This window comes from Hylobates moloch, unplaced genomic scaffold (genome assembly GCF_009828535.3).
Source record: "Hylobates moloch isolate HMO894 unplaced genomic scaffold, HMol_V3 SCAFFOLD_13, whole genome shotgun sequence".
Lineage (NCBI taxonomy): Eukaryota > Metazoa > Chordata > Mammalia > Primates > Hylobatidae > Hylobates > Hylobates moloch.
In genome coordinates this window covers 24,521,113-24,546,652 of record NW_026652288.1, presented here as the reverse complement: position 1 = coordinate 24,546,652, position 25,540 = coordinate 24,521,113, and the positions used below count along the sequence as shown (strand labels likewise).

Genomic DNA, 25,540 nt, shown 5'->3' with positions numbered 1-25,540 from the left:
ACAGGCACCTGCCACTATGCCCGGCTAATTTTTTTGCATTTTTAGTAGAGACGGAGTTTCACCATGTTAGGCAGGATGGTCTCGATCTCCTGACCTCATGATCCGCCCGCCTCTGCCTCCCAAAGTGCTGGGATTACAGGCGTGAGCCACCGTGCCCGGCTCCGAGACGCCCATTTTATGGATGAGGAACCAAGCCCCCGGGGTGAAGTGCCTGCCCAGGGCATGGGGGCCTTTGCAGCCTAACCCCAGATCAGTGAGCTTTGCTGTATCCCCCAAAACCCCTGGGTGATGTGGCCGTTCCTCTGACAGATGTTCTGATTTTAAACATGCTTTGTTTCTTCAGCAAAGCCACCTTTGGGATTAGTCATTACTATCTTACCTCAACAGACACTCCTCCGTTTAGTCCAGGCCATCAGATAAAAAGTAGCTTCAAGTAAAGGAAGGGTCCTTTTTCCTCAGTCCGGTTCTCTGGAACCTGCCCCCCACCAACGAAAGTCACAGTCCAAGAGTGAAGCCACCACAGGCCAGTTTCAAGACACCACAGCCTGAACAGGTGCAGTCCTGGGGTAAGTGGCCTGTGTGTCCTCAAGTAATTTTTATAAAGGAGAGACAACACCAAAGGGGCCTGAAATTGATCACAAGAATTCACATCATGATGAATATCACCATTCAATTGTGTACTGATTATTGTATATCCTTATTCAATGGCTATATTCATTGTGTATACAGATTCAGTATATATGAATCAGGATGTATGAATAATGATGTTCAGTGACGGGCATTGAATAGCAATGGAATGCCCAGTGCCAGGAGCTTTCAAGAGGTAGGGCTCACTGGCCGGGTACGGTGGCTCACGCCTGTAATTCCAGCACTTTGGGAGGCCAAGGTGGGCAGATCACCTGAGGTCACCAGGCTGGCCAACATGGTGAAGCCCCATCTCTACTAAAAATATAAAAATCAGCCGGGCTTCATGGTATGCACCTGTAGTCCCACCTGCTCGGGAGGCTGAGGCAGGAGAATCACTTGAACCTGGGAGGCGGAGCTTGCAGTGAGCTGAGATCACACCATTGCACTCCAGCCTGGGTGACAGAGCGACGCCATCTCAAAAAAAAAAAAAAAAAATGGGGCACATTTCAATCTGAAAATCACACTATAAAACAATTGTAACAATAAAAAAGGATTACAGGAAAAGAAAACATACAAAGAATATGGAAGTTGCCAAGTGACCCCTGCCCCCTGGGCGCTGCCCCGCTGCACCTTCCCCTGTGGCAGCTCCCCACAGTGGGGTCCTGCGCCATCCTTGGGCTTTGGGAACGGGGTGAGGTCGCCGCATGTCATGTCCTGAGGCGCGCAGCCATTTCCGCCTCAGCGCATCGCACTGGCTTTGAGGGTCATGTTTTCTGCAGCTTCCTTAAGACACCCCAGTCCTCGGTTGCAGGTTTTTTCTCCTAGTTTGATATGGCTGGAGGCAGTGCCTTTAGTAGGTAGACTCTTCCAGAATGTTGCACAAATAACACCCCTACACACACACACCCTCCAGCTGCTCCTTTCCTTCAAATCTTGTTCCTCAAGAGACACTTCTCAAACCTCAAGTGCATGGGTGCGCCTCAAGGTCCGTGGCTTCCCCACCTTGATGAGCACGGGTGATGCTGAGGCCACAGCCCTACCAGCCATGCTCTGGGTAGGGCACCCTGAAGTCCTGTGGATGGGCTCGGCTGAACCAGGGCTGCACCCCCAGCACCGGCTCAGCCACTCCATGTGGCAGTGACGAGGGCGACCCGAGTTTCCACGGGTGTCGGCAGCTTGGGTCCATGGGCAGCGGCTCCTGGCCATGGAGAGGCAGGCAGCTGCCTGCTGTGGGTGTTGGGGAGCAGCAGGCCTCTGTCGAGGTCTAGGACTGTCCTGGCATCAGGCCCCTCACGTTCAGCCCAGTTGAGTACTTCCTGAGTACACGGTAGCCATTCGTGCCTGCTCTGAGGCAGGACTTTGCCACATGGGCCCCTCCTCTCAGCCTGTGAGGAGGAGCACAGGGCATTGAGGCCGGGAGGACGGGTGACCCAGCAGTGTCCTTAGGCCACAGGGTGGGAATGGAGCCACGGAGGCAGCACCCTCCTCCTCCTCTTCCTCTTCTCTGCTTATGTGGGTCCCAGGGAGGACTCCAGGAGCCACCACCACCACTGTCCCTGTACCCCGCCACCCCTGCCTGGTGTCTGGCAGTGGCAGCCACCGGATGTCTTTGAGGACATCAGATGCCGTGGGGACAGTGGATTGCAGAGGAGGAGCAGACCGGGGTGCTGGGAGACACATCAGAAGCTGTTGCAAATTCCCCCCTGAGGCAGCTGCCAGGCCATTTCTGTGAGGAGGACCCACCGGGAGGGGCTGCCTGATTCCCACGCCCAGGTGGCATGGAGCCCTGGGGAGGGTGTCCAGAGCCAGGGCCCCACTGTCAGGGCCTTACTATGTTACACAACACCAGGGCTTCGGTCTGGGTCCTGCTGCTTGCACAGAAAGCCAATCACTGTGACAGCAATTATTGCCAAGGAATAAGGCTTTAATCGGGTGCTGCGGTAGAGGAGATGGGAACTCAGTCTCCAATCCATCTCTCTGACCTGCTAAATCCGGGGTTTACACGGCAGGGAAGAAACGGAACAATGTGTGAGACAATAGGAATGAGGGGTCCTGAGTCTCGTTGTCTGGATGTGGTGATCTGGTTGGTGAGTTTCAGTTATTTCAGTACTTCATTTGAGAGGCCTGAAGGTCCTTTCCTGAGGAAGCAACTCAGATAAATAGAAGTTTTAAGCCTTAAGACCAGAAGGATCCATTTCTATGTTTATGTAAAAGAACAGTCTATGGGACTATTGGAAGGGTTTTAACCGATGCCCCTGGGCACTGGAGGGACCTTCACATCTGTAGCAGAACATTAAAGCAGATGAGAGTACTGGAGTGGGAAAAGCACAAAAAGTCACTCATTCCAGGGGTCTCAGAGCCCTGGGTTCAGGGTCTGCCACTAATCCTTTGGGATGTGTAACAGACAACTTCATCTCTCTGTGCCTAGGTTTTGTCACCTGCAAAATTGAGACAATATTGCATGTATATGATAATACAGGTTTGATGCAGAAGTTTTAGCAAAGGAGAGGGATGATTTTGACTGGGTGGATGGTGTCTGTCACCTGGTGGGTGCTGTGTTCATGAGAGCTACAGAGTGAAGCCAGCCCAGGATGACTGTTCTGTCATTTGGCTCCTTAGGACCACTGCCTTCCCCCACCCCTCTTTTGGCTGGGGGTCTCCTTGGTTCGTGCCTGGCCATAGGTTCCCCCTTCTCAGGTTATGTCCAAGCTGACTAGGAAGTCTGGAGCCAAGCCCAAAGGCCTTGAGAGATGTTCCTTTCTAAGAAAACTGGTCCTTCCAGAGAAGCCGAGGTCAGGGATAGGATCACAGCTGGAGGCAACAGGAAGTTCCATGTTTATTTCCAGTTTAAAAAGTATTTTTAAAAAGAACAACCACCAGCACCCTATAGCAACTTTCAAAAACGTTTCAAGTTTTCCTTAATTCAGTCGTCCAAGTTAAATGAGTCTTTTCTCTTTGCATATAGCCTTCGGCCTTTATTTCTGTGCACACATAGATCCCAGCGTCAGCTTCACGGAATACAATTTTGTCCCGCTCTTCTCTCTCTACTTTATTGTTGCAATGATAAACAATACTGTTGTTTCATTATGGTCATTCTTAAGGTTGTAGAATCTTCCATCCAGAGGATGTGTCATTTTAATTAGCCATTTGCTGGGCATTTGGGCGATTACAGTTTTTTCCACGAGTGTTAAGTCAAGCTGCAATGCAGATCACCTTCTACGTATATCTTTTTACTTCTGTTGGATTTGGGGGGATAAATTCTCAGAAGAGCTATTAACGGGTCAAAGGCTTGGAACATTCTCATGACTCTTGAAACATATAGCAACTGCTGTCTTTGGAAGAGCAGGCTCTGCCTCCACGCTGGGGAGACGAAGCCACATCGATCATTTCTGGGGCCCTGAGCAATCCTAGGCTGCTATGGGTGGCCTTTCTCCCCTGCACTCCTGTCCCCCACTGTGGGACCCATTTGCCAGTTCACCTGGATCCCAGCCTCCTTCCTTCCCCCAGGAACACAAATGAAGAGTTGTCGGAGTCTTTAGCCAGGGCTCTGGAATGGTAATCATGGATCTTCTGTGTGTATATGAGCATTTTTCTAGAAAGTCTGTAGCTAGCATCACGCACTCATGGAAGGGGCCAGGATCCGGGAAAGGGTTTAGAACCTCTGAACTCTAAGGGGAAACAAGGCCAGCACCAATCAAGAGACACCAACAAAGTGGGTGTCAGTGAGGAGGGAAGAACAGACACCCCTGGGGAGGGGCCAGGGGCTCTCTGGAGAGGTGACATGTGAGGTGGGTGTCGAATGTGTGGGGAAGGAGGGATGTGCCACAGAGAGTGACACCAGAAGCAGAGGACAGGGAGGGGTACTGAGAAGAGGAAACAGTCCAGCTCGTCTACCCTAAGGGCTCACAAGGAGAGCAGTGGGGGACAGGACTAGAAAGACAGGTCAGTGCCACGGTAAGGGGGACCGGGGCACCACTGAGGGTGCTGAGCAATGGTGTTGCACAGCTTAGAGGACATCCAGACACCATGCTGAAGGTGGACCGAATCAGAGGAGCCGGCCGGCGCCTGGGAGACACATCAGAGGTGGTTGCTGGAGGACCTGAGGCTTGGGGGGCGGCAGGGGGAGGGCCCCTCCCTCCCGTGGGCCTTCGTCTCCCAGACCCCCCTCCTCCTTTCCCCTCTGTCAGGCTCCGTGTGTCCTTTCTTCTGCACATGCTGACGTCTTGTTTAAAACTCGCCTTGTTACCAGAATGTCTCCAGGTGGACTGTTGGCCTGCTTCACTTTTTGAGCCTGACTATAAGGTTTCCACAAACCACACAGGGAATTGGCAGCCTGAATTTATAAGCATAGCTCCTTGTTATTTAAGTTTGATTTTCTGCTTTCGGGACATGTATGTGCTCTTAGCAAAGGTTATGGAAATATATAACGGAAGAAAATGGAAACTCCCCCCGTCCCACCCCCCAGAGAGAAGCTCAAGGCCGCTTCACTCATGTGGCCCTTCCGAGGCTTGTGTTTTGGGCTCCAGGGCTGCCCTGCTTTTGTGCCTCTGCGGCTACTTTTGTTCTGTATTGGTAGACAGTCTCAGAGACCCCAGCCATGCCGGGAGGAGGCCCAGCGGTGTCTGGAGGAGAACCAGTACTGTGGTCAGGGGCATGGAGCTCCCACAGGACTGGATTGGACTCTCGGGTCCTCAAGGTTCCAAGAGAGCCTGGAGAGGCTTTTCTGAAGGGACAGAACTCTGAGGTAGACCTGGGAGGGCAGGAAAGGCCTGTGTGGGCTGTGGTTGCAGTAGCCACTGCATGTAGGCTGGCAGGGAGGCTAGCACGGCCCTGTGACGTTCTTAAACCTTGCATTCCGTGTCCCTCCCTGCCCACACACCTGACCACGCCTCCCCACGCTCCTCACACATCTGCTCCCTCCTCCGCCCCCCAAGCAGCATCCTGAATGCACACGTGGCTTGGGGGGCTGAGACTCAAATGGAAGGCAGGACCCTTCCTTGTATCCCTTCGTTGTCCCACTTGCAGTAAGCAGAGCTCACGAGGCCAGGCTGAGAGACCCAGAGGGTTTGTGCTGACCCTGGCACATCTCACTGGAACTCAACCTAAAAACTTCTGGCCAACTTCAAAGCCCAGAGGAACATTAGGCCCTGTCTTTTTGAGCCACCTGCTGTCTCCCACACCCTCAGTCACTCAGTCACACTTTCTATCATGTGACAGTAGGAACAGCTAGACTATGGTGAGTGCTTCTTGAGGGCCAGGCACTGTTCTAAGTGCTTGCCAGCAATGAATCGTGTCCTTCCTGCTTTCCTGCCTAGGAAACCAAGGCACAGGGAGGTTTAGTATCCTGCCTTACGCTGAGACCAGCTCGGATGGGGAGACCCTAACCCAGCGGCACTAGAGGAATTAAAGACACACACATAGAAATATAGAGGTGTGAAGTGGGAAATCAGGGGTCTTACAGCCTTCAGAGCTGAGAGCCCTGAACAGAGATTTACCCACGTATTTATTAACAGCAAGCCAGTCATTAGCATTGTTTCTATAGATATTAAATTAACTAAAAGTATCCCTTATGGGAAACGAAGGGATGGACCGAATTAAAGGAATAGGTTGGGCTAGTTAACTGCAGCAGGAGCATGTCCTTAAGGCACAGATGGCTCATGCCGTTGTTTGTGACTTAAGAATGCCTTTAAGGGGTTTTCTACCCTGGGTGGGCCAGGTGTTCCTTGTCCTCATTCCTGTAAACCCACAACCTTCCAGCGTGGGCGTTATGGCCATCACGAACATGTCACAGTGCTGCAGTGATTTTGTTTGGGGCCAGTTTATGGCCAGATTTTGGGGGGCTTTTTCCCAACACCTTATAGCCACAGTGAGTGCGGGCAGGGCTAGGGGCTGAGCCACGCCAGCACTCATGATCCTGACGGCTGCCTCCTCCTGCCCCACGAGCCTCAAGCGCACCAGGGCCACACACTCCAGTGCAGGCTGGGATCCCCAGGATTACTGACCAGAGAAACCCAGCCCCAGCCCAGTGGGTGCTGCCTCCCACCCGCCTCCTCCAGACTCCTCAGCTGTGCCTGCCCTCAGGAATCCCAGCAGCTGTCTGCCTTGAGCGGCTGCCCTCAAGAGCTGCTGGGGCCCCATCTCTGGCTTTTCTTGAAAACCTTCCCAGAGGCTCATCTTTTCTGCAAGCCCAGAGCTTTTTCCACAATGTCTGGTTAGTTAGGTTCCGAGATGGGTCCTGTCCCACCCGGCACTCCTCTACCCATTTCTTTGCATTGGGCATCCTCTTGCCACACTTGACTGGCAGAGGGAAGTTGCCAAGCACCAAGGCTGCCTAAGTTGCTTTTCCTGGGCTTCAGGGCCCTGGGAGAACCAGATGCTACTTCCTGGGCTTAGGTGGAGCCAGGGCAGGGTGCACTGGGGTTACTTTGCCTTCTCATTCCTGAGCTGTAGTGCCACACTTGAGGTTAACAGTGAAGAGATATTGCTGTGGAAATGGAAGAATAAGAGCGTCTTAGTCCACATTCATGCTGCTGATAAAGACATACCCAAGACTGGGAAGAAAAAGAGGTTTAATTGGACTTACAGTTCCACATGGCTGGGGAGGCCTTGGAATCATGGCGGGAGGTAAAAGGTACTTCTTACATGGCAGCAGCAAGAGGAAATGAGAAGCAAAAGCGGAAACTCCTAATAAACCCATCAGATCTTGTGACACTTATTTGCTATCAAGAGAATAGCACATGAAAGATTGGCCCTCATGATTCAGTGACCTCCCTCTGGGTCCCTCCCACAACATGTGAGAATTCTGGGAGATAGAATTCAAGTTGAGATTTGGGTGGGGACACAGCCAAACCATATCATTCCACCCCTGACCCCTCCAAATCTCATGTCCTCACATTTCAAAACCAACCATACCTTCCCAATAGTCCCCCAAAGTCTCAACTCATTTCAGCATTAACCCAAAAATCCATAGTCCAAAGTCTCATCTGAGACAAAGCAAGTCCCTTCTGCCTATGAGCCTGTAAAATCCAAAGCAAGCGGTCAGACATGATGCCTCATGCCTGTAATGCCAGCACTTAGGGAGGCCGGGGCAGGTGGATCACCTGAGGTCAGGAGATCAAGACCAGCCTGGCCAACATGGTGAAACCCTGTCTCTACTAAAAATTAGCCAGGTGTGGTGGCAGGCACCTGTAATCCCAGCTACTCAGGAGGCTGAGGCAGGAGAATTGCCTGAACCGGGGAGGCAGAGGTTGCAGTGAGCTGAGATCGCACCATGGCATTCCAGCATGGGGGACAAGAGCGAGACTTCGTCTCAAAAAAAAAAAAAAAAGCAAGCTAGTTACTTCTAGATACAATGGGAGTATAGGCATTGGGTAAATACAGCCATTCCAAATGGGAGAAATTGGCCAGAACAAAGGGGTTACAGGCCCCATGCAAGTCTGAAATCCAGCAGGGCTTCTTTGGAGCTCAAATTTTTTTTTTTTTTTTTTTTTTTTTTGAGATGGAGTCTTGCTCTGTTGCCCAGGCTGGAGTGCAGTGGCACGATCTCGGCTCACTGCAAGCTCCGCCTCCTGGGTTCACGCCATTCTCCTGCCTCAGCCTCTCCGAGTAGCTGGGACTACAGGCGCCCGCCACCACGCCCGGCTAATTTTTTTGTATTTTTAGTAGAGACGGGGTTTCACCATGGTCCCAATCTCCTGACCTCATGATCCGCCCGCCTCGGCCTCCCAAAGTGCTGGGATTACAAGCGTGAGCCACCGCGCCTGGTGGAGCTCAAATTTTAAAGCTCCAAGATGATCTCCAGGTCTCACTCACATCCAGGTCATGCTGATGTAAGAGGCGGGTTCCCGTGGTCTCGGGCAGCTCTGCCTCTGGGGCTTTGCAGGGTACAGCCTCCCTCACAGCTGCTTTCACAGGCTAGCACTGAGTGTCTGCAGCTTTTCCAGGTGCATGGTGCAAGCTCTCGGTGGATCTACCATTCTGGGATCTGGAGAACAGTGGCCCTCTTCTCACAGCTCCACTAGGCAGTGCCCAGTAGGGACTCTGTGTGGTTGCTCCGGCCCCACATTTCCCTTCCACACTGCCCTAGCAGGGGTTCTCCATGAGGGCCCCGCCCTTGCAGCACACTTTTCCTTGGACATCCAGGCATTACCATACATCTTCTGAAATCTAGGCAGAGGTTCCCCAAACTTCAGTTCTTGACTTCTGTGTGCTCACAGGCTCAACACCACGTGGAAGCTGCCCAGGCTTGGGGATCGCACCCTCTGAAGCCACAGCCCGAGCTCTGCATTGGCCCCTGTCAGCCACGGCTGGAGCGGCTGGGACACAGGGCACCAAGTCCCTATGCTGCACACAGCACAGGCACCCTGGGCCTGGCCCGCGAAACTACTTTTTCCTCTTAAACCTCAGGGCCTGTGATGGGAGGGGCTGCCGCAAAGGTCTCTGACATGTCCTGGAGACACTTTCCCCATTGTCTTGGTGATTAACTTTCAGCTCTTCATTACTTACGCAAATTTCTGCAGCCAGCTTGAATTCTCAGAAAATGGGATTTCCTTTTCTATGGCATAGTCAGGCTGCAAACTTTCCAAATTTTTATGCTGTTTCCCTTTTAAAACTGATTGCCATTAACAGCACCCAAGTCATGTCTTGAATGCTTTGCTGCTTAGAAATTTCTTCCACCAGATGCCCTGAATCATCTCTCAAGTTCAAAGTTCCACAAATCTCTAGGGCAGGGGCAAAATGCCACCAATCTCTTTGCTAAAACATAACAGTCACCTTTTCTCCAGTTCCCAACAAGTTCCTCATCTCCATCTGAGACCACCTCAGCCTGGACCTTATTGTTCATATCGCTATCAGCATTTTTGTCAAAGCCATTCAACAAGTCTCTGGGAGGTTCCTGACTTTCCCACAGTTTCCTGTCTTCTTCTGAGCCCTCCAAACTGTTCCGACCTCTGCCTTTTACCCAATTCCAAAGTCACTTCCACATTTTTGGGTATCTTTTCAGCAATATGCCACTCTACTGGTACCAATTTACTGTATTAGTCCGTATTCATGCTGCTGATAAAAGACATACCCGAGACTGGGAAGAAAAAGAGGTTTAATTGGACTTAGAGTTCCACATGGCTGAGGAGGCCTCAGAATCATGGCAGGATGTGAAAGGCACTTCTTACATAGTGGCAGCAAGAGAAAATGAGCAAAAAGCAAAAGTGGAAACTCCTGATAAACCCATCAGATCTCATGAGACTTACTATCACGAGAATAGCACGGGAAAGATGGGCCACCGTGATTCGATTACCTCCCTCTGGGTCCCTCCCACAACATGTGGGAATTCTTGGGAGATACAATTCAAGTGAGATTTGGGTGGGGACACAGCCAAACCATATCAAAGAGCAAAACCACTCTAACTGCTTCAGGCAGGGGCCAGTGCCAGGCATGCTCACCTTGTCCTAATGGTGTGATTCCCTGCAAGAAAGGTGATAAATTCTCCCCATGAAGCCACAGAGTGCAGACGACGGGGACCTGCAGCAGAGCTGATTCTCACAAGGGAGGCCACTGGTTTACTGGGTGCTGAGGGCCCAAGTACAACAGCAGACTCTGGGGACCTCTTGGCAGCTCTGCCCAGAGGAGTGGAGTTGAGCCTTCACCTCCTCCTGCCCCAAAGCAGGTGCACCTGACATGCAGGATGAGCTGGCCTCTCTCGGGCCTCAGGGACTCCTGAACTCAGCAGAGCCGGAGCACTTCCATGGTGCTCCCCTGCCCAGGCCTTGTCAGGAGGCGAGGTCCCTGGCTCCTGCTCCTGTGGCCTGGGACCCACAGCCATCCAGCCAGGCCCTAGATGCTGAGGACCAAGCCACTAGTTCTTGGTTTTCTGGCCCAGGGTGGTAATGCCTGGGACCTGCACTCTAGGCACAGAGCTCCTGGGGGTCCTGAGTTCCCGCCCATTCACTCCTCACCTTTCAGCAGCCGACCCCATGGCAACACGGGCCTGGCCACCCGAAGCACTCCACCCTGAGGGTCAGCGGCCATCTGTCCTTCAGCCACATCTCTGCTTGCCGGTTTCCTGGTCTCCCCCTGTGCTTGCTGCAGTTTCATTTGTATCTTGGCCCTTCACTGGACACACTTTAGTTGCATCCCTGCCATGAGCCAGTTCTTATGCCCCTTGGCCTTTTACAGTTTCCATCCTGCAAAACCTCAACTTGGGATTCTCCCCCAAGTACCCCCCACTGTCCTTCACCAGATGCCATCATCACCCTCCTCCCCTCAGAGACAGGGGCAGTGCTCCCCTCTTGATCAGCTCCCTGCTGGGCCTCTGGCCCCTGGCTTCGCCTCCGCAGCACCACATTCTGTCCTTGGTTTTCTCTCTCCCTACTGCTTATCCAACCCATGGTTTCCAGGCGGATGGTTCAGCCCACTGCCTCACCTGAGCGCTGCCTGCAGGTGCCCGCACAGAGGCCCCACAGCGCCTCAGAACCAAACCCTGTCTTTGCCCTCACATCTACCGCTCCTCCTCTGTTCCCTGTTCCAGAGACCGGCACCACCCAAGCCACAGACCTCTTCTGACGAGAGCCACATAGTAAATATTTTTGGCTCTGTGGGCCATACAGTCTCTGTTGCATCTACCCCCCTCTGCCATTGGAGTGTTAGAGACCATATATCAGAGACAATATATCAACAAATGAGCATGGCTGGGTGCCAGGAAAACTTTATGAAAACAGAGAGGGTGGCTTGAGCGCAGGAGTCCAAGACCGGCTTGGGCAACATGGCAAGACCCTGTCTCTACAAAAAATGTAAAAATTAGCTGGGTGTGGTGATGCATGCCTGTACTCCCAGCTACTCCGGAGGTTGAGGTGGGAGGATTACTTGAGCCCAGGACGTTGAGGCTACCGTGAGCCATGTTTGCACCACTGCACTCCAGCCTGGGCAACAGAGCAAGACCCTGTACAAAAAGAAAGACAGCAGCAGATTGGGCCCCACAGGCCACGGTTTGCTGGCCCTGATGTAAACCATGCCCAGCTCTCAAGCCATGTTTCTGTTTTTACCTCCACAGAAATCCCTGAAGGACCCTGGTGCGCTTTGCGTGTCTGTGCCTTTGTGTACATGGCTGCCTCCAATAGGAGCGCCCTCAGCATCGCGTCTTGGGCTCAGCCAAGGCTCTTTCAGGAAGGCCTCCTTGATGCCTCCTCCCTGGCCGACCTCAGCCCCTGCTTCTGTCTTGCGCGGTCCTCTGCTCTCTCCTTTCTGGGCACAGAACTTGCTGTGCTGCGCTGGGCATGCTTACCTGTGTCCCCTTGAGACCCTCCGCTCTCTGAGGTGGACGTTCTTGCTGGTTTTGTGTCGCTGGCGCCTTGTGTGGTGCCTGGGCTGCCGTCAGTCTTTGATTGGGTCAAAGCAGAATTTCGTGAGTGATGGCCCTGTGCAGCCGTGGCGGGTGGCTGAGGTGACCCCGCAGGGCTCCTGCCGGGAGGGCTCACGGTGCAGCAGCCCACGCAGGACTGTTGCACTTCTTGTGGCACGAGGATGCTGAGCACAGAGCCACGTTTGGGATGCTTCACTGCATTTCTGGCTCCCCTCAGTTGCTCTGAAGGGGCCATCGCCACCCTCAGCCTTGTCAGGGCCAGAAGCTGCCTGTCCCAGAGCCCTGCCTGCTCCCGAGGTAGGTCTGTGAGGTCTCTCTGGAGGGCAGCATGGTTCCTGGCTCACGTTTCTTGCCAGGATCGGGTGTTTCTTCCCAGAAGTATCTGAACTTGCCCCAAGCAGGCCCTACCTTTGCCTCTGACCCTCTGCTGCCCCTCACAGGAGAACCTTATGCTTTCCATCCTGCCCAAGCACGTGGCTGACGAGATGCTGAAAGACATGAAGAAAGATGAGAGCCAGAAGGACCAGCAGCAGTTCAACACCATGTACATGTACCGCCACGAGAATGTCAGGTACGCCGGCCCAGGGCGCGGGCTCTGATGGCAGAGCAGGCCGTGGAGGGCTGCATCTTTCTGGGACCCACTAGGCACTGTGGGCTTCGAGAGGTTTTCCCAGGGACTAGAAGCAAGGCTCCCCACAGCATTCATGAGCCTGGCGGGAGAAGCTGCCGGCAGGTGTTTAAGCTACAGTGTGCTCTAGGCTGCTTGGTCCACCCCTGTCATAGAACAGATATCACCCAGAGCGGGGAAGGGACTCCTGTGAGGTCACCCAGCTGTTCAGGGCCAGCACTGGGGCTAGAACCCTGACCTGTGATTCTAGGAAGAAGGATGAGTTCAGCCCAGGCAGGAGTGGGCAGTGTGGGGTGGTCCCCAGGCACCACAGGGAGGGAGGCCTGCAGGGGGAAGTCCACTAGGACAAGTGCAAGGTCAGAGCCCTGACTTTACCTGGAAGGGCCAGGGTCTCACTGTCTGGTGGGGGGTGTGAGGGAGGACCTTCCCCCACCCTGATCCTGGCTGCCCTGTGGGTTGGAGAGGGAGCTGGCAATGGGGTCGGGTACACCTCGCTGCCTGGAGCATCACCCCCACGGTTCCTCCCTCGTGCAGCATCCTGTTTGCCGACATCGTGGGCTTTACCCAGCTGTCTTCTGCCTGCAGTGCCCAGGAGCTCGTGAAGCTGCTCAATGAGCTCTTTGCCCGCTTTGACAAGCTGGCAGCTGTAAGTCCCTGGCCCCGCCTGGCTCTCCAGTGGTGCCTGCCCTCATGGCCTGTGCCTGGCCCCTATCCCCGGCCCTATGATTTTCTCCCACTGTCCTTCCTCTGCTTTCTTGGCCACTCCTCCCTCACTGAGGAGGGGCTGGAGCACAGGCCAGGCCCTCCCCTTTCAGAAATACCACCAGCTACGGATTAAGATCCTGGGTGACTGCTACTACTGCATCTGCGGCTTGCCTGACTACCGGGAGGACCACGCCGTCTGCTCCATCCTCATGGGGCTAGCCATGGTGGAGGCCATCTCGTAAGTGGGATGCCTCTGGGAGGGAGGCTCCCAGAGCAAGAGTCCCAGCCCTGGACCCAGGGAGAAGCAGGTCTTCCGCGCTGGCCATGGCCCCTGGGTGGGGGATCTGCTGGAAGCAGAGACTGGGACACAGCGCTGGTTGATGGGTGGCGCAGGCCCCCCGCTGTAGAAGCTGGGATATGGCTTACCTTCCTCACAGCCCAGGAGACCTGCGAGGCTCCCCCAGCCTGTGGGGCACACTTTTCCACGTATTCTCTTTTTGCTGGAAGTTGCAGTTGTGAATTTCCTCACACCTCCTCACACTTGCTGGGACCCCCACAGGGGCCCCCCATCTCTCCTCAGTGTTTTCTCACCGTGACCCCCGAAGGCACTGCCCTCTCCATCTCATGATGCAATGACTATAAGCCCCTGGCAGAGGGTCTCAGGGATGGGGCTGGAGCCCACCCCGGCCTCTGTGCTCCAGCCTAGGCTGTGAGGGAGGCAAACTCTTCCTGCCCTCACTGTCCCCTACTCTTGCCTGTACTCCAAGTGGGCTTGCAGCTCTCGGATGGGCCGTCTCTCTGGTTGACTTCCAGCCTCTGGGGGACCCGGGGTGACATCAGGCACCGACACAGAAAGGGAAGCTCCTGCCGAGGCCCTTCCCCCATGGGATGGAGTCCAGGAAGTTGCCCGCTCTTTACCCGCTTCTCCGAGGGGGCGGCTTTGCATTTTTAAACCCCGTCTAGTATTGCCCTGGAAAGGAAGCAGTGTGGCCTTTACTCCGGGGCGGTAGTCCAGGAACTCTAACATCCTCTCCCTGCCCTGTCAGACACGTTCAGGCAAGGGGCTGTTCACGGCTATTTTGTTCATCTCTGGGTCTGCAGCACCTTGAACGTGCCTGGCACGTACTTGACGCTCAGTGAAACATTAACTGCACGAATGAATAAAAGAGTAATCAGCAGAGAGAAACTGAGGCCCCTCGGGAAGTGGGGACAGGGAGGAGAGTCGCTTGGTGCCCTTGTCCTGCTGGCCTGTGATGTCTGACTCTGGGCTGGCCCTGGCCTGCCTTACCCCCATCCAACACCAAGCTGTGGGGACCTTGCCAGGTCCCCTTTTGTGGAGCGGAAGAGGTCCACAATGAATTTCTCCTGCAGGGGCAGGGGCAGCTGGCTGTCTGGTGAAGGCCACACCCTGACCCTTCTTTCTGTGTGTACCTGGCAGGTATGTGCGGGAGAAGACCAAGACCGGGGTGGACATGCGTGTGGGTGTGCACACAGGCACCGTGCTGGGGGGCGTCCTAGGCCAGAAGCGCTGGCAGTACGACGTGTGGTCGACTGATGTCACTGTAGCCAACAAGATGGAGGCTGGCGGCATCCCTGGGTGAGTGCCATTCCAAGGGGGCAGGTCTGAGGACTGGGGAGGGGACCGTCCCCTCCATCCCACAGGGCTGTGATCCTGATGAGGGACAGGGGGCCTCAGAGAAGGCCCCCCTAACACCCCAGAACAGCATTCCTCCTGTCCTGCCCCGGGCCCTGGCTAAGGCCGTTCTGACCTGCCTTGGGGTGAAGCCTCTTTGGGCCTGATGTTGGATGTGGCTTCTCCTGCCTGGACCCTGCAGTAGCCTGTCCTCCTGTCCCCTTTACCCACCTAGGGGGCTGCCTCCCCTTTACCCACTTAGGGGGCTACCCCAGCTCTCCTTATGCCAGAGTCCAGGTCTCCCCAAAGGGAGAGTAATGAGCAGTCATCAGCTAGCGGGCTCAGAGGCAGCGTTTTGCAGGTCGCAGTGCGACTACACGTCTTACTTGAGCTCCTTTACAGGATAATGGAGGCCCTGCCTTTAGCAGGGCGAGGCTGAGGGAGGATCAGCCCAGCCTTCCCCACCTGGGCCAGGGAGCTTCCTTCGGTGGCATTTAGGATTCTTGCCCTCAGTGGTGACTCCTCAGAAATGGGTTTTATTATCCCTTGGCAGCAGGGGTTGCAGCTGAGAAATGTGCAAGGTGGGGGATAATTGGATCTTGTGGCTCATGCCTGTAATCCCACCACTTTGGGAGGCCAAGGTGGGTGGATCACCTGAGGTCAAGAGTTTGAGACCAGCCTGACCAACATGGCGAAACCCCATCTCTACTAAAAATACAGAATTAGCCGGGTGTGGTGGTGGGCACCTGTAATCCCAGGTACTCTGGAGGCTGAGGCAGGAGAATTGCTTGAACCCGGGAGGCAGAGGTTGCAGTGAGCTGAGATCGCGCCACTGCACTCCATCCTGGGCGACAGAGCAAGACTCTGTCTCAAAAAAAAAAAAAAAAAAAAATTCCTTATCGCATTTGCTCTGCTTTAGAGTGGATCAAAGATTGAGGAAAGATTGTACTCCTGTGTCGTAGCTCCAACACTGAGGCTGAGATGGGAGTCAGTGCCATACAGCCCATACAGCTAGTTTGTGGCCCACACAGCTAGTTAGTGGCCCCCATAGCTAGTTAGTGGCCCACACAGCTAGTTAGTGGCCCCCATAGCTAGTTAGTGGCCCACATAGCTAGTTAGTGGCCCACACAGCTAGTTAGTGGCCCCCATAGCTAGTCAGTGGCCCACACAGCTAGTTAGTGGCAGAACTGCTTCCACGTGGCCTCCGCCCCACATGCCTGAGAGACACGGGGCCGAGCAGTAGCTGGTGCAGCCATGGTCCGTGGACTGTCCCCTAAGGGTGTGAGGGCCGCCTCTGGCTGACGCTTAGGGCCTCTCTCTCTGCAATCCAGGCGCGTGCACATCTCCCAGAGTACCATGGACTGCCTGAAAGGAGAGTTTGATGTGGAGCCAGGCGATGGGGGCAGCCGCTGTGATTACCTAGAAGAGAAGGGTATTGAAACCTACCTCATCATTGCCTCCAAGCCAGAGGTGAAGAAAACAGCCACCCAGAATGGCCTCAATGGCTCGGTGAGTTCCCCACCCCCGGATTAGGGGGTTGGAAAGGAGGAGATCAAGGAAAGATTGCAGAAGAGTTGGCAGGACCCAGCGGTGGCTGGCTATGAGAGGTGAGCGGCAGGCTGGCACCCTTCCCAAGGGAGAGCTGGTTTCTGGGGGAGATGGTGGGCGTAATTCATGGCAGGTTGCAATGGAGGTGACTGTAGCATATCCCAAGACCACATCCAGAAGGGGGGCACTGGAGATGTGTCGGTGGCGCCCAGGAGAGCAGCTGGGTTGGGGCTCAGGGTCTCCCACCCGGAGGAAGTGAGTGAAGCCACAGGAGTGACGTGGATGCTCAGGGAGAGGCTCAGAGAGGAGCGTGGGGATGGGGGTGACTGGTCATAGGGGAGGAGGACCAAGGCCAGGAAGGTTTCCTGAGTGGGAAACGAGGAAGGAATGAGATAGAAGTAATAGAGCAGGGATGTCTAATCTTTTGGCTTCCCTGGGCCACATTGGAAGAAGAAGAATTGTCTTGGGCCAAACAAAAAATACTGCGGGTTGAACAAGCTTGCAATCGAGCATCCTGTGGGCCTGCCCTCTGGTCTTTGTGTGGGATCCCCCAAATATCTACAGACCTGAAGCACTCAGCAGCTTCCCCAGGTCTGTCCACCAACCCCCAAACACCTCGTCAGTCTGATTAGAAACCACCAGCAGCTGTTGCAGAAATGGATCCCTTTACCATCCCCTGCTGAATCTGGAGGGTGTTTTATTTTTTGTAATCTCTCATGTCAAAACCCTTTCCTCCAGTTATGAGAGTCCATCTAACAAGACTTGGAATTAAGGAGCTTGGTGGCTGTCAGGGAAGTCGTGTCATTTGAGACTGCTCCATGGCTGAGGCTTTGCCTAATTATGGCTAAAGCAAAGCCCACTCTGGTGAGGCTGCCGGAGTGAAGGCTGATACTCCCCGTTGATTCTAACCTCGATGTCAGTCTCATCCAGTGTCATTTTAAAGGCCGTCTCTGACAACTCCCGAATTTGTATCTCCAGCCCCAGTGGCTTCCCTGCACTCAACATACAGCCACTTGTACGTCTCCATTTGTACATATAATAGGTATCTTAAATGCCACCTGCCCAAAGCTCCTGCCCTCCTTCCCACTCCAAAACCTGCTCTCCCTCAGTCTTCCCATCTCAGTTAATGGCAGTTCCATCCTTTTATTAACAACTACTCAGACCAAAAAGTTTGAAGTCATCCTTGACGCCTCACTTTGCAATCCACAAGCAAGTTCTGTGGGGCCTCGGATTGCTCTCTAATCCCACCGCCTCCCACGCCCTTGTTACCTCCAGCCCTGTCCGTGCCACTCTCATCCCACGCCCAGATCATGGCTGAGCTCTCCTTTCCTCTAGGCCCTGCCCAATGGAGCGCCAGCTTCCTCAAAGTCCAGCTCCCCTGCCCTCATTGAGACCAAGGAGCCCAACGGGAGTGCCCACAGCAGCGGGTCCATGTCAGAGAAGCCCGAGGAGCAGGATGCCCAGGTATGTGCAGGGCTCAGGGCAGGGGGTCACTGAGGGCCAGATGCGGGCAGGCACCAGGAAGCAGAACGTTCCTGCAGCAGGAGTCCTGTGCTGGGGAGACCTGGCCACCACCCAAGATCTGCCCCTGCTTAGCACTGTAACCATGGGCAGGTCACCCCTCCAGCCCCGCAAAACCCCACTGTCTCCTCATCAGTTACATGTCGGGGTGAGTAAGGTCAAAAGAGGTGCTCAGCTCAGAGGCCTTTGTAGCTCTGATGGCCCAGAATCCTGTAGATTTGAGATCAGTGAGGACATCCATGGAAAATTCTATAGGATCTGAGACCATTTTGGAAGTGAGATTTCAGACCTGGACTCACTGGTGGGAAAGTGTCCCATCACTTTCCCCAGCAGATCTTCCTTTCCAAATGAGCCAGATGTGAGTTCCTTTAACAGTTCCCTGAAGCCCTAGAGTTGGGAGCCATTCATGCCCCCAGGCTGCCGATGTATATGGCCCCCACATCAATACGGCAGGAAGTGCCAGGACTGCCCCAGCCCAGCAGCTGTCTCTGATTACAGGTCTCCTGCTCAGGGTCCAGGGGCTGCTCCCTACAATGCTGTCATTAGCGGACCCTCCCTGCAGAGCTCTGGTGGGGGCCCAGGGAGCCAGGAAGGACTGGAGCTTTGGGTGTAGACCCAGGCCACATGGAGCCACGTGGGAGCATGGGGAAGACTTCCCGGAAAGGGATTTTAGAGCTGGAGGGATTGGTCCTCCGAGTATGCCCTGTTGTGTTCCTTTCCTCCTCCACCTCCGTCTTTCCCAGCTCCTCCCCACCACTCTGTCCCATCTGCCCCACTCACGCTGCCTCCCTGGCTCACAGGCCGACAACCCCTCATTCCCCAACCCACGCCGGAGGCTGCGCCTGCAGGACCTGGCTGACCGAGTGGTAGACGCCTCCGAAGATGAGCATGAGCTCAACCAGCTGCTCAACGAGGCCCTGCTCGAGCGAGAGTCTGCCCAAGTGTAAGCGCCACCCGGAAGCGTCCAGGCCCACCGCTCCTCCCGGGCCCTGACAAGGGGTTCAGGAAACTGGGCATCCCAAATACGGCCCCCCGCTAGGCCGAGGCAGATGTGGCATTTGGGATTCATGGGGCTTGTTCCCACTGCAGAGTAAAGAAGAGAAACACCTTCCTCTTGTCCATGCGCTTCATGGACCCCGAGATGGAAACCCGCTACTCGGTGGAGAAGGAGAAGCAGAGCGGGGCTGCCTTCAGCTGCTCCTGCGTCGTCCTGCTCTGCGCGGCCCTGGTTGAGATTCTCATCGACCCCTGGTGAGGGAGGGGCGGGGGGAGGGCCACAAGTTTCCTCGGCTGTGGTGGTGCCAGGTGGGGGGGGGGGGGGGGCAGGTGTCTCAGCGGGAGCCTGACATTGGGGAGCAAGCTAGTCTCTGCTCCCTGACCCCCACTGGGACGGCCCCCACAGGCCCCAGGAGTGCTAGACGGCACCCCGGGCTTCCTTCCTTTTCCCTGCCCCGTGCTTTGGAGCATCCTAGCGTCAGAATGGGGATCTGGCCAGGATCAAGAGAACTGAGGGACAGAGGCCTCCAGAAGGCTGGAGACCTTGGCTGGATGGGCCCACACTGATTCTTGGGGACAAAGATGGGGACATTGCGTCAGCCTCAGTCACCAAGGCTGACCTGGCCCCTTTCTTGGCTCATCTTGGTAAAGATACATTTTAGGCTCTGGGCACAGACTGACCCCCTCTCTAACACAGCAGTAGCTCCTCCAGGGCAAGGTGGGGCCTCCTGGAGTCCCCAGCTGGTGAAGCCCTGTCTGAGGGTGACGACCACTCTCTTGTTCTCCCTTTCTCCCCTCGGCCAATCGGGGATTCCCCGTCACAGAGGAGGGGTCTGGAACCCCGCTGGGATGACAGTTTGTCAGGAGGCTTGGGCTCGGTCACACCATCTGAGGTTGTGGGTGTGTGACCATGTGCAGGCCACTGCAGGCTCCGGCACAGGTTTCCTCATCTGTGAAATGAGGAGAACAACCCCTGCCCTAGCTGACACTCAGGACTGTGGTGAGGCCCAAATTCACTCATTCCATAAGTATTGATTGGTTGGTTGTCTGCTTCCTGCGTGGGGATCAAGGGCTGGGGCTATGGCAGTGATGCGGCATACAGAAACCCCTGCTCTCGTGAAACTTGGGTTCTGGTAGGGGAAGCTATAGGCAAAAGCAATTAAACAATTAAAATAATATGCATCCATGCGGGAGTAAGTACTGCAGATACAGGGAAGGCAAGGAAGGGAGGTAGGTATGCTGCTGGGGAGCTTTGTTTTGTTTTGTTTGCATTTTGATGTGGGATGATCAGAGCAGGACTTGCTGGCAGGGTAATATTCAGTAATGCCCGGAAGCAGGTGAGGGGCAAGCCTTCTCCTATCTGGGGGACACCTGCTTCGGATAGAGGTGCTGAGGCTGGAGTGGCCTGGCCCCTGGAGGCACAGTGAGGAGGCATCGCAGCGGGAACAGGGGCCACAGGAAGAGTAGCAGGAGTCCAGCGCAGACGTGGGGCCTCCTACACGCCACTGCAGGGTGCCAGCTTCCACTCTTAACATAGGAGGCCGCCAGAACGAGGGAGCAGAGGAGTCCCCTGTTGTGACATATGCCCAGAGAGGCTTACTCCTGCTGAGAACAGCGCTTAGCACAGCGGGAGCAGTGAGACCAGAGGAGACCAAATAGTGGCCCAGACAAGCCACTGTGGTGGCCAGGCCAGGCTGACGATAGAGGAGGATCAGTGGTTGGATTCCGTTGATAGATGCTGAATGTATTTTGGGGACAGAGCTGACAGGATTTGCTGGCAGATTGGTTGTGGGGCGTGAGTGTGGAGTTGAGGATGTCTCCTGGGCTTCTGATCTGAGCAACCGGCAGGACGGGGGTGCCGTTAACCAAGATGGGGACGAGGTGGCAAGATGAGAGTGGAGAGGCAAAGATCAAGAGTTTGGTTTGGGACACGTGAAGTTTGCAATGCCCACAAGCCAAGGAGGTCAGCGTCCATGATCTGGAGTTCGGAGGGCAGGTGGGGTTGGAGACACGCACCTGGTGTTGCCAGCATGCAGGCTGTGCTGCAACACGAGACTTGCTGAGCTCAAGGCAGCATGTCCAGATGCAGAGACAGAAAAGGACTCAAGAAACCAAGCGAGAAAAGTGTCTCAAGGAGGGGTGAGAGGTGACTGAAAATGGGACGTGGATTTAGCTAGCAGGAGGCTTCTGGGGCTCTTGGCAAGGACATCTTCCAGGGAGGGTTAAACAGGAATGGGTGTGAGCAGAGGGTATAGAGAACAGGCTTCCGGGAGTTGTCAGGTTAAGGTGGATGTGTTAAGATTGTGTCCACTGTGAAGCTGGGGGCGGCTGTCACAGGTGGACTCTTAGCAGCCTCCAGCAGCGAGGGAGAGACGCTGCTCTGTGCTGTGTCCTTTCAGCACAGTGACATGGCAGGGGCGCATTCCTAAGATCCCTGCCCAAGTTTATCCTGGGCTGTGCCCAGGCCACCTGTGAGTTGTTCCCTCTCTGGGAAATGTCCCAGGCAGCAGCTGCACCTGGAGAGTGGCCCGCTCCCAGGCCAGCACTCAGCCGGCGGCCCGTCTCATCAGGGCCTTTGTCCTGTTCTGCATAGCAGGCAGCAGCAATTCCCTGGCACCGTGTGGAGCTGTGCAGGCACAGGCACAGGCTCACGCTGTGCTGAGAGGCCTCCCCGCCCCTTGGCCCCTGTCCCCTGTCCCCTGCCCCCCATCCCCTGCCCCCCGTCCCCATCCCTTCCTCTCCTAGCCCCTCACTCCATCTCACTGTCCCCTCTGGCCCCTCCCAATTGTCGTCTCTCTGTCACAGGCTAATGACAAACTATGTGACCTTCGTGGTGGGGGAGATTCTGCTCCTCATCCTGACCATCTGCTCCCTGGCCGCCATCTTTCCCCGGGTAAGAGGCACTTTTCTACTGAGCTCAGAAGGCTCTGGAAGTGAGTGGCACTCCCTGTAAAACTGGGCGGTGATGGAGTTATTCTTTCTGTCAAATCCTGACAGGCAGACACTCCTCTGTTAGGATGGTCCAGGCACTTGCCCATCCATTCATTCACCATCAGCAGAGCACTCCCTCTGGCTGGGCCACCAGGCCGTGGCTGGGCCATAGTGGGCTGTGGTGGGCCATGGCTGGGCCGTGGCGCTGCAGCATGCATGGGTACGGCAGAGTCTGGGTAAACAGGAACCTGGGTAGAGAAGCAGTGGAGGGCCGGCTGGAAGGTGGGTTGGCCCCGATTGTGAAGGCCCTTAGAAGCCAGACTAAAGGGATTAAAACTTTCTCCTGTAAGGCACTGAGGTACTAAGCAGAGTTTTTTTTTTTTATCAGAATGACAAAGGTAAAGCAGTGTTTAGGAACATGAATCTGACAGGTGGCTCACCAGGTCAGTTGGAGCCAGGACAGGCAGGAGTAGCTGGCCAGAGACGAGCAGCCCTGAAAACTGTTCCTGCCCTGGCCTCACCTCATCACCATGTCTGCTGTGGAAAGGGCTGTGACCTGGAGGCAGTGCTGTTGCACAGGCACATCGAGGAGGGTCCGACACAGCGTCAGAACTCCCACGCCCTCTTCTCAGCTCTGTCCCTTGGTCAGCTGCCGGGCGACTCCCAGGCAGAGCCCCTTTTGAGGCTCCTGGGACTGGAATACGGGAGCAGCCTGAGTTGCTGTCAGTCACATCTGCAGGAGAAAGGGCTGGCAAAGGCTCCTGGCCCTTGAAATTCTGTTCCTTCTAGGCCTTTCCTAAGAAGCTTGTGGCCTTCTCGACTTGGATTGACCGGACCCGCTGGGCCAGGAACACCTGGGCCATGCTCGCCATCTTCATCCTGGTGATGGCAAATGTCGTGGACATGGTGAGCTCCTGCTGTCCTTGTTGAAGAAGGGCTTCTGTTTGGGTCACACAAGCAGTTTCTCAGTCCATCCCTCCACCGTCATGTAGCTTTGGAGTGGCTCTTAGGTTCCCAAACACATCATCCCTACCTAGTGGAAGGAGTCTTGTCTCTGTCATCCAGGGAGCCTCTGGGATGGACTTCTTTCCTTGAAGCTCCTCTCCCAGAGTCCGAGAGTACAGTTCCATCTGCCCACGCCTGTGCTAGGTACCTTATGTATGTTGATTCATTTAATCTGTGAAAAAGTCCTGAGCAGTTGTACCAGTATCTGCAGTTTCATAGGGAGAAACTAACTCTCAAAAAGGGTAATTGGTTGGGTGCGGTGGCTCACGCCTGCAATCCCAGCACTTTGGGAGGCCGAGGCGGGTGGATCACGAGGTCAGGAGTTTGAAACCAGCCTGGCCAACATGGTGAAACCCCGTCTCTACTAAAAATACAAAAACTAGCCAGGCGTGGTGGTGCACACCTGTAATCCCAGCTACTTGGGAGGGTGAGGCAGGAGAATCGCTTGAACCCAGGAGGCAGAGGTTGCAGTGAGCCGAGATTGAGCCGCTGCACTCCAGCCTGGGCAACAGACAGAGCAAGACTCTGTCTCAAAAAAAAAAAAAAAAAAAAAAGTAATTTACTTGCTCCAGATCATACAGCCAGGAAGTGACAGAGTCCAGAATGGAGGCAGTTCTAAGTCCCAGTCTGTGTTCTTCCTCCCTAAGGGGGCAGCCAAATGCTTTCTTGGGGAAAAGGGGCAGGAGTTGGGAGCCCAGATCTATTGGTTTAGAACCACTGGGCACGTATTGAGCACTACATGCCTGGAGCTGTCATCAGTGTTCTCTTGTCAGTTGTCACGGCGTCCTCTAATTGTTGTAGTACCATATACACTATCTTCCTTTTTTTCAAATATAATGTTATTGTTATACTTTAACAATTGGAGCACACGAATACAACCAGCATGGAGACTTATTCTGGCAGTGGTATAATGAAAAAGCTCCAGGGCTGCAGCTAATCAGAAGTCCAGTGGGGGGCCGGGTGCGGTGGCTCACACTTGTAATTCCAGCACTTTGGGAGGCTGAGGCAGGCAGATCACTTGAGGTCAGGAGTTCGAGACTAGCCTGGCCAAGATGGTGAAACCCCACCTCTACTAAAAATACAAAAATTAGCCAGCTGCAATGGCACGCACCTGTAATTCCAGCTACTTGGGCAGCTGAGGCAGGAGACTCACTTGAACCTGGGAGGTGGAGGTTGCAGTGAGCCAAGAATGCACCACTGCACACCAGCCTGGGCGACAGAGCGAGACTCCATCTAAACAAAAACAAGTCCATTGGGAATGAGGAGTTAGGGGCTCCAGAGCCTACCTTGGCCAGGGGTTGCTGGTGCCCACTACCCAGGGAAGAGAAGCCCCAGGCCCCCTCCATGTCACAACATGCCTGGAACGTGGCACCCAGGTGTGGAGGTCACCACTGCACAGGTCCTGGACACTGTACAGGACACCTGGAGATGCTGCCACTCATGGAGGGGTAAAAAGCTAGGGATGTGCAACAACTGCTCATGCGAGAATGACATGCTGGGAATCGCGCAAGCAAGACAAGGTTGCCCTGTGGGTGAAAGTTACAAAAAGGAGGGGTTGATTCCGGTTCTGGATGCGCTTTCTCCCGGCCGCATCTGCCCAGTGGCAGAACCAGTAAAGACTCCAGAAGGCAGTGAGCGTCCCCTCAATGGAAGGATTTGGGCAGAGACTAGCTGTCATCACAGGGAGGCTGTGAGTGGGGCTCACGGTCCCGTGGCCCCTCGGCCCCTCCTGAAGCAACAGTGTGATGTGGGGAAGAACATGTTGGATTTGAAGCCTAAAGGCTTGGCTCCTACTTTTGGCTTTTCTGCTTGCTAATTGTGTTTGGGCAAATCTGGCCTGAGTTTTCTGTACAATAGGGACAGTACTAAAAATACTCGAGAGAGTTTTTGTGAATGTCAAATGAGGCAACGACAAGGCTCTTAGCTGCAGTTACTAACTTTCATATGATTAGTCCCTGGTAAATTTCCCCATCTTTCCCGGTGTTTCTGGGGGAGCCGTGGGAGGTGGCAGCTGAGTGTGCACTACCATGCACAGCCCTCTGTGACCAGTACCTGCTGTTCTCTTGAACATGTGTCCCCTCCCGCCATCCTGGCCTCCAGTTCAGCTGTCTCCAGTACTACACGGGACCCGGCAACGCGACGGCATGGATGGAGACGGAGGGCGGCTGCCTGGAGAACCCCAAATATTACAACTACGTGGCCGTGCTGTCCCTCATCGCCACCATCATGCTGGTGCAGGTCAGCCACATGGTGAAGCTCACGCTCATGCTGCTCGTCGCGGGCGCCGTGGCCACCATCAACCTGTATGCCTGGCGCCCCATCTTTGATGAATACGACCACAAGCGTTTTCGGGAGCATGAGTAAGATGAAGCGCGACTGGGGATCTGTATTGTCTCCTTCCTCCCACCCACAAAGTCCTCAGTTCAAGCTCATGGGCCTGTGCTGAGGTGGCTTTCTGTCACTAGGGGTCCTCAAAGGCTTGTTCAAGAACCAGAGTTCCTGGCTGCTCACAGACGTATCACTGGTTGGCTAGGACCTGAGAATAGATTCTTCCCATTCTCCCCGAGTGGAGGACTTGGGATACCCCGGTGCC

The 25,540-nt window shown here is 54.8% G+C and overlaps 1 protein-coding gene across 3 annotated transcripts in view; it reads left to right on the top strand.

Moving 5' to 3' along the window:
* Positions 1-25,540, top strand: part of ADCY3 (adenylate cyclase 3) — a 100,380-nt gene that overhangs the window by 67,068 nt on the left and 7,772 nt on the right. For all 3 annotated transcript variants that reach the window (XM_058426447.1, XM_032172393.2, XM_032172392.2), the window contains 11 exons: positions 12,421-12,551; positions 13,143-13,254; positions 13,424-13,551; positions 14,752-14,910; positions 16,278-16,455; positions 17,830-17,958; positions 18,816-18,958; positions 19,105-19,266; positions 21,817-21,904; positions 22,732-22,848; positions 25,048-25,307. In XM_058426447.1, the coding sequence (XP_058282430.1) occupies positions 12,421-12,551; positions 13,143-13,254; positions 13,424-13,551; positions 14,752-14,910; positions 16,278-16,455; positions 17,830-17,958; positions 18,816-18,958; positions 19,105-19,266; positions 21,817-21,904; positions 22,732-22,848; positions 25,048-25,307 (1,607 nt within the window). The remainder of the gene's footprint in view (positions 1-12,420; positions 12,552-13,142; positions 13,255-13,423; positions 13,552-14,751; positions 14,911-16,277; positions 16,456-17,829; positions 17,959-18,815; positions 18,959-19,104; positions 19,267-21,816; positions 21,905-22,731; positions 22,849-25,047; positions 25,308-25,540) is intronic.